Source organism: Sprattus sprattus (genome assembly GCF_963457725.1).
Source record: "Sprattus sprattus genome assembly, chromosome: 16".
Lineage (NCBI taxonomy): Eukaryota > Metazoa > Chordata > Actinopteri > Clupeiformes > Clupeidae > Sprattus > Sprattus sprattus.
The window spans coordinates 26056272-26065471 of NC_137914.1; the positions used below are offsets into that span (position 1 = coordinate 26056272).

At 45.2% G+C, this 9200-nt stretch overlaps 1 protein-coding gene across 1 annotated transcript in view; it reads left to right on the forward strand.

The window, feature by feature from the left end:
* nol4la (nucleolar protein 4-like a) overlaps positions 1–9200 on the forward strand; it is a gene marked incomplete at both ends in the record, with an annotated part of 40086 nt that overhangs the window by 26905 nt on the left and 3981 nt on the right. The window contains one exon of the mRNA XM_080853667.1: positions 4879–5068. Within this exon, the coding sequence (XP_080709793.1) occupies positions 4879–5068 (190 nt within the window). The remainder of the gene's footprint in view (positions 1–4878; positions 5069–9200) is intronic.

A 9200-nucleotide genomic window follows, 5' to 3' on the forward strand; every position in this document is an offset into this window, starting at 1 on the left:
AGTATTGTGTTGTCATTAATCAACTGCAGTGACGGGGTGGAACTGCAGCATCATGAAATATATTTATTTATAAATTCATTAGTATTTAGTCATTTAGCAGGCACTTTTACCCACAGCAACCTACAGGTACCCTACTAAGAATGTGAGAGTTAGAATATATACTGTAAAGGGAGTATACAATTAGTGTTAGAGTTAGAATATATACTGTATAAGTGTTAGTGTTAGAATATAAACTGTATAGGCCACAGGAAGAACAGTGCTCCTGTAAAGGAAAAAGCTGATGTGTTGTCAATAAACCAATCAATCAATCAATAGGGAGAATAGTATGGCTTGTTAGTGTTAGGGTCTTACCTGGGTCTTGGGCTCTATTAAGTGCCTTGGATGATGTTAATTGTTAATTACCATGTAAATAAGTCAACTTAAATTGAAATAAAATGGTAACAGGCTTCATTCCTTAGTTCAACTACATTAAACAAACAGGAGGAGCTTACAGTGACATTTAAACACTCTAGTTGACAAGGAGACTAAATGCTGATCTTGTTTTAAGATGCATAATGACAATCTGTGAATCTGATTTTGTTATGTTTCGACTGGAAGACTTTGTTCAGTAAGCTTTACCGATACAAGGAATCAACAGCGAAATACACTATTCATGCTTCCATACAATAGTCATCCACATTGGACAGATATGGTATATTGCAACTTCAGTCAAACACATAAATCCATCGCTGCGTCAGAGAAGTCTGCTAGCTATGCTTTGTTTTCCCAAGGCCTCGCATGCCTTAACATGTTCATCCCTTCACTGTTACAGCCGTTAGCATCAAGAGCTCTCTGTGCAGTAGGGGAATACATTTCCACTGTGTGTAACAGCGGTCATCCCCCCCCCCCCCCCCCCCTGTTTAGTTTGGGAGTGGGTGTGGGGAGGGTCTTTGAACCCTTACCCACCATCCCATTCAGTCCCCATGGTAACCATAAGAGAGCGCCTGTCCTCACCCTGGTGAAGTATGAAGGGGTGTGAGTCACATCAGCCGCCAGCGTTTGTGGGGGCTGATTTGGAGTGGAGGGCTGGGCACCAAGGGGGGATAGAGTGCGGAAGTGTCTATAGATTTTGCGTGTGCCTGGGTGTGTGTGTGTGTGTGTGTGTGTGTCTGAGAGAGAGTGTGTGTGTGCGTGTGTGTGTTTTGTGAGAGTGTGTGCTTGTGCATGCATATGGCGTTAGGCCTGTGTGTTTATGTGTGCCTTTGATGGGGGTGGGGTAGCTGCATTAAAGAGGGGCTTCGATACTCCAAGCCTCAGAACATTTTACTGGGGGTGGGGGCAGGGGTGGGAGCTGAGGCGATGCAGAGGGAGTGAAGGGGGGTGGGTGAGGGGTACATAGCTGACTGAGGGAGGAGATGGGAACAGGGACAGAGGATTCATCAGGGGGTATGACTGGTTTTGATTAAGAACCACAATGTAAAAGACAAGCTATATTAGCAGAGTAGCATCGCTTAAAGAAGACAGGACGTCAGGACAACCTCAGTACCAGGATTCTGATCCCAGGGGTCTGTTTGATGTTCTGCGTTACAAGAGTCCTCTGGCTTTGTTTGTTGTGGTAATGTACGCTGGTGTTGAGAGGGCTGGATAGGAAGGGGGTGCAAATGTGTGTTTGATCAGGAGGGGAGGTCGGGGTGTTAAGACTGATTGCATTCTGATGGTGGCACCACGTCCAGATGGCAGGTTTATAATCACTAGCGCTATCTGTCAAACACGGGCCTCATCAGCACTCTCTGACAGGGAGAGAGGGGAGCACCGTTGCTGCAGTTCTGAAAAAGAAAGATGAATGGGACAAGGCGAACGAATGGATCGGTCCAGGGGTGACACTGCGCCCACTCGCTAAGGGCTCGTGTCAGGGCACGTCAATCTGTCTCAACCTCACTACTGGCCTCAGCACCTCACAGCTTTCACCCCTGATTGTGCATATGAACTACAGAGTCCCTGTTCCCCACCTGCGTGTTTATTTCTTTGTGTGTGTGTGTGTGTGTGTGTGTGTGTGTGTGTGTGTGTGTGTCTCTGTGTGTGTGTGACCAGCATGTGCATGCAGATTTGTCCTTAGATTACACTGCACATGAAATGAAAGATTAAATGCGTGTGTATGTGTATATTGATGTTTCACAAAGATTTGTGAGTCCACATTATTATCCAAACATGAATGCGTTAGAGTACATAAGTCAGGGCCCTTAGTAAATGCAGGCAGGGTCCTGGTGTCTTCTTTGCAATTCGGCACTGTAGGGGGATGTCCAGACGCCAGCCAGCATATACGTCAGTGTCTATGTGAGGGTATTTACGCATACATGCACTCGTATATAGGCGCCCACTCCCAAAGACATGACACTATATGTGTGTGTGTGTGTTGGTGGGTGTGTTTTCAAACCAGCATCGCCATTTGCTTCTAGCCCATCAGCCTGTTTCTGCTTACCCCCCAACCCCCCATATCCCTACCCCCCCAGCACTCGTGTGGATGTTCCGCTCAGCTGAGCATCTTTGGGGTCCCTACTCCAGCCTGGTAAAAATAGCAGCGCTCCAAGTCACTTATTATTTAACAGGGAGTTTTTTTTCCCTCTCTGCGTCTCCCTCGTCGTCTTCCCATTCCCGGCCTTTGGAATGTCGAGAGCAGGTTCTGGTGTTTCCTCAGGAAGGCAGAGACTGTAAACACTGAGGGTGTCTGAAGTCGGACGCTGATGGGAATTTCAGATGTGTTTTTTGGAAGGGTTGTTTTTCTGTTGTTTTCTGAAGGAAGATGTGCATGGTCATGTGCATGAAGGAATTTCTGGCCCGGGAATTTGGTCCTGTTTTTATTCTTTTAGAGGAAATTGGGTCTCTGGTACAGTGTGTTAAACTGGGTCTGTGGTACAGTGTGTTAAATTGGGTCTGTGGTACAGTGTGTTAAACTGGGTCTCTGGTACAGTGTGTTAAATTGGGTCTCTGGTACAGTGTGTTAAATTGGGTCTCTGGTACAGTGTGTTAAATTGTGCTTTATATCGTCAGTTAAAGTAAACAAGCGTCAGCTGAGGAAACATGATTCATTTTTATGAAGCTCTTCATATAAACACGTCAGTCTCCACTTCATATAAACACGTCAGTCTCCACTGATTTCTTGGAAACAATGAGTGAAATTCAGGGACAGATTAAAAAATATATAATTAATGTGACTCGCCACTAAATCCAACTCTTATACAACTACATACTCATATACAACACATATAGAACTAAGTTATTTGCCATTGCCATAAGAAATTTGGTTGATTTCATCCATAAATGCATTACATACATATACAAATACATGTGGGATGGAAATAGGACCAGAGAGAAAAACAAACAGAGAAAACACATTTAGAAAACACAGACACAGAGAGAAAACACATTTATTATTGTAAGTAAATGAATACACCCATCATCTGCCATAAAAGACTATTTCAGGGCTCTTCTGGCACATTAAAAATGGCTACAGAAACGCAGTGTTCCCTCTGCCTCAGCGCCCAAACTGAGAACCCATGTAAAGTGAAGTATAAAAGACCCTGAGAGGGAGATGATTGAAGCCTGGTGCCACAGGTAATTCGAACATGCCTCTCACCCCCACACCTCTTTTGCGGGTGATTGATGGCGGTCTGTTACGGGCGCTCTCATGGCTCCTCACTCTCAGCCGTGCTCCGATGACGGATGTCACTGGATGGCTTATTATTTTAAAAGACTGCCAACCATATCTGTCTCGCCCCACCACTAGACGGTTGGCCAGAGTGACAAGCTTTAGACAAATGAGGTAGGCCATTTAGGGCTGTTCACAGGGCATTTATTTAGCCACATGAGGTTTTCACTTACCTTCTGCACCAACACAGGCTCAGAGTTTTACGCTCAGGTTTCCTGGGGGTGCGACAGTGTATGAGTTATTGAACTGGAAACTGTCTTAAATTAGATCCTTCTATGGAAGAGGATGGTTAACAACCACAGTACAACAGAAAGAAGATGAGAGACACAGGGTATACATTTTTGCAGTGAAATTTCAGGGTCAGACTTGGCAAGTGCTGACCACTGTCCTTCACACTTTGTCACTTCTTTGGCCAAGGAATCAATATGTCAATTTTCATTAAGCACCACCCCCTCACACATACACACACACACACACACACACACACACACACACACAGAACACAATGCCTTCTGGAGGTGTATAACCAAAGGCAAAAACTCAAACAGCACTGTACATTTACTCAAGGTTGCCTCTGAGGAGACCAGACTTGAAGTCATCGAATTGGCTTTTCTTTCTTCTCTTGGAGATTCGATCTTTGTTTTGTGTCCTCTCTTTCTTTTTCCTTTTTCTCTTTCTTATTTACTTTCCTTGTACTGTAGTGTTCTGAATGTATGGGCTGTATTCAAGGTTGAAAGGTTAGCAGCAGCAACAGCGACAAAAGTTCTCAGAATTGAACAAATAGAGCGAGGCAGCAAAGAAAGAGACATCTATGCAGAAAGCCTGATCCTGGGTCAGAGGAATGTGTAACCTTTATTCACTAGTCCAGACCTCACTGACAGAAAAATGTGTATTGTGTGTTGAATTCAACGGCAAGGTTGATTGGAAATTGGAAAATGCAGGTCCATGTAGAAGAATCCAAAACCTTCACCTCCAATTTTGTTCATGGGTCCTGTGGGGTTTCACCGTCATGTCCAAACCCCACCCATGCTGTAATTAATGATTGACAGTCGAATGGTAGTGGTAAAGGATTTGTTTAATGTTAGGGTGGCATTTGTGTAATGTTTGTGCAATGTTTTATTGTCATGTTGAGCTCGGTGTAAGTGAGAAGTGTTTGTGTAAAGTTTGTGTACTGTTGTGCTGTCGTGTTGCAGGATGACAGTTCGGTGAGTAGTGAAGACATGGACATGGCAGAGCCGGCGTGGGTCTCTGCTGAGCGCACTCCCGCTCCCGCTCCACCTCCAGCTCCAGTTGCTGCTCTCATTCTGGCTGCCGCCGCCGCTGCCGCGCCTCACCCCAGCCCGCCCAGATACAGCCCCCAGCCCGCCATCAAAGAGGAGGACGGTGAGGGTCCGCCTCGCACACAATGAAATGCTTTTGGTTGGGCCCGGAGGGGGAAGCAACAGAACAACACACACACTAATACTGTCTTGTTTGGTCTCTCACTCAGTCTTTTGCCTGGGCTGGTTTTACACACACACATACACACACACACACACGTGCACACACACGCACAAAATCACTTATATACAGAACTGATACACATGAATACATTTTGAAATAAACCCACTCTGACTCAGCAAACAGAGTACACTAGTCTGCAGTCAAAGAGGTGGATCCTAAGGCAGGCAGTTTTTTACATAAACCCATGGGTACTGTATACTCACGTGTGTGTATGCACAAACACACATAAACAAAACACTAATATGCACATAGATTCATAATCACACACCTAGCAATCCTCTTGGACACAGGATGCAGAACCCACAAGCCATCATTAAAAAGTATTGTCAGACCACACACACCATCAGATACACACATGTAAAAGCAAAAAGACGTGTTAAAACTGGTTAAACACACTAACATATACCAACAACATACAGCTAGCTGGTCAATGTTGTATGTATATGTATGTTGTAAATGGTGAGCGCTTCAGTTCTTTTAGGGCACTGCTAATTTATCCCGCGGCCCCAGGGCAGGAGGACACGTTGAAGGTGGACGTAGGGGTGCAGTGGGGGTTATGGTGGGGGTGCACAGTGAGGATCCAATGGGCAGTAAAATAACTGGTCCAGCAGGAGCAGGAGGAGGGGGGTTTGCTTAGCAGGCTGACTTACAGCACAGGGAGCAGCTTATGCCGCTTCTTAGTGGGCTAATCCATAGTAATCTCCCATAGAAGGGGGTAGGGATAGGGTGGAGTGTGGGTGGAGTGTGGGTGGGTATTTGGGTAGGTGGGTGGGTGTGGAGTTGGGGAAGTGGTCCACCCGGCCACACACACATTCACTCCACCCTTCCTCCCCTGCAAACCAGCCCTCCCCACCCCAGGGGAAAGTGAAGGAGTGGACTGGGGCACTACTGCTCATGCTCAGAAGGACTCAGACCCTGAGTGACAGCCTAAGCAGCACCCCAGGCTCTGTGGATCAGTGCAGTAATGAGGAGAGACAGGAGTTTGGGGTTAGGGGTCACTGTCATTCGCTTGCATACGCTAACACAATATCACTGAGGGCTACACTCATACGCTAACACACTAGCAAACAGGGCTACACTCATACGCTAACACACTATCACAGAGGGCTACACTCATACGCTAACACACTATCACAGAGGGCTACACTCATACGCTAACACACTATCAAAGAGGGCTACACTCATACGCTAACACACTATCACAGAGGGCTACACTCATACGCTAACACACTGTCAAACAGGGCTACACTCATAGGCTAACACTCAATCAAAGAGGGCTACACTCATACGCTAACACACTATCAAAGAGGGCTACACTCATACGCTAACACACTATCAAACAGGGCTACACTCATAGGCTAACACACTATCAAAGAGGGTTACACTCATACGCTAACACACTATCACAGAGAGCTACACTCTACTCTTTATGTTACAGTAATGAAGTCTGCAGGGCAGGAAGCTCTGTGTGTGCATGTGTGTGTGTGTTAAGATTTTAAATGATTAAACAAAACACTTCTGTGGAATCACTTAAATAATACCTGTTGGTATTTTTTGAAATTTTGAAACACAAGATTAATCTTGGAACTGTTTCATACACCATGTCTAGAGATAGCATACCTCATGCAGCTATTTATAAATTAAAGTTAAGTTAAGGATGATTTGACATTTGAAGAACCTGAGAAGGGTTCTCCGAAGGTGGAAAGTAGTTGCTTCTGAAAATGGCAAGAAAGCTCATAGCCAGAGAGCCCTTCATCAGGGTTTGAGTGGAATCTACAAAAGTTCTATATGCCTTCCCCTCGCTTCTCAGAAATGTGTGACTGGATGTATGACCAGGTCAGACCCTTCACTGTCTATCATTCCAGGCCTCCATCTTGTCCAAGTCTCTGAAGGCAGGCTCTGTACCGCAGAGAGTCTTTATCCTCCATATAAACCTCAGCTCATCCACTGCAAGTATCTCCTTCAGCCCATCCCAGATTTGATATTCACATCTGTCCTTCCAATCTGTGCATGTGTGCTTGGGATGTACCCGAATCAGAATGCGTTATTCTGGAAAGCACAAATAATGCAATGGAAACTAATATTTCTTCTACTTGAGGTTGCCCGTTATTATTTAGGGGGAAAAAAGCTCAAAAACAGTATATTGAAAAAAACAACGTTTTACCTCTTACATACTGTATAAATATGTGTATGTGTAAGATGTAACATGCTGTAAGTATCAGCCATAGGTTTCATGGGATTTTGACTTAGCACCTAGAAACACCCTACGAGGTATTCAAACAGACTGCAACAGGTTCAGCTGCCAACAATTGATTTGTGAAGCTAGCAATGTGGTCTACTGTTGTAAGGTAGTAATTTGCCTTGCAAACTGAAGTCACCCTAGCACCCCAAGAAATGCAAATGCAGCATCATTGGAATTTGAGATTATTCTCTTCAACTGAAAGATAACTTTCTAAATATCTTTACTGTTAATAGTTTCTATTTCCAATACAAATCTTTCGATTTATTAATCATTCTTTTCAGTTTCTGATTGTTAAGTATCCCCAAGTTAAAGGGGAGGGGTGGTGGTGGCGTTCAGACAGTTTATAAAACAACAATACAACAATTGCAATGTCAAGGAGTATACTTCTGGTCTTCTATCCCTATACAGATACAGAGACAGATTATTGTATTGGTTGAAGAGATACAGATAATGACATCCATGTACACCTGTAGTGTGCACTGTGTGGTCCTGAGGAGAGGGACTCTGAACCCCAGAGATAAGGCCAGAGAGGCCCCCTTCTTTAAGGGGATCTAAACTGGCAGCCTTACAGGAGGCTGAGAACAGAAGGGGGTAAGCAGATAGGAGTGTGTTTGGGAGGGGTGGTGGAAGTGTATCAGGGGGGCGGTCTTGTCAACGCACTATCGCTAGTGAGGGTTTGTGTGCAATACACACATTCTTCCATTCTCTCTTCCAACCCCCCTCCCCTCCAAGGTCAACTGACCTCCTTCCACCCTCATCCTCACCCTCCCTTTCCCCTCTGCCACTCTCTCCAACCCCCCATTTCCCCCCTCTCTGTCTCTTTCTCATCCTCTCTACCCCTCTCTCCTCTCTCTCCACCTTTCTCTCCTCCTCTCTCTCTCTACCTCTCTCACCCCCTCACTGTCCCCTACTAACCCCCTCTTCCACTCCCACTCAGTTTCAACCTCTACCCCCTCCCCTATACACCTCCTCCTCTCTTGCCCCCCCCCCCCCTTTCCTAGTCAACAGTACTTGACAGTTGACCCTGATGCTGCCTCCCCCCTGCTCCTACACACATGCTGACAGCTCAGCACCGCGCTGGAAACTAGAGCATCGGCACGGCTCCCCTCCCCCCCTCACACACACATGGACGCAGACACAGAGCACATATAGATGTATATACATGCTCACATACATACATGCATGGCTGTTACATAAACACATTTTCCACTTCCTTTCCACTTCTCCCTCTCATTGCTGACCTAATAATAATATCATAATATCATCATACGCAAGAGCAAGATTGACATGATTTGTAATGCCCCAAATCGCTGATTTCAGTTTTTTTAATGAATGGCTGCAATATTGTAAATGTGTTCCATGTGTTTCAGTATACAAATACAATTTGGAAAAGCATAATGGACATTTTGAAGAATTAATTTAGTAGACAAAAAGCATGATTTGAGTTCCTCTTTGCTTACCAGCACTGTTACTGTTTGAGTATTTGGTTCTGTTATGGGACATTCCGCGGTTGAGAGATAAGCTGGTCAGCGTGGTGCAGGTGCATCTCCTCCATTTTCCTCCCTGTCGGGGTCTAAACTTCTCCCTTTGTGTGTTGGAAAATAAGATGCCTGAGTAACTGCTACCCAGGCGCTGTCTTAAACCTGCCAGTCTTACTACCCAACAGGAACTTTCCCCTGAAAAATGTATGAGTAGTATAAATGTGTGTGCTTATTATTCAGAGACTCTCTCTGCCTGAGAGCCGGGTTCCTGCTTGCAAGTTGTAATCAT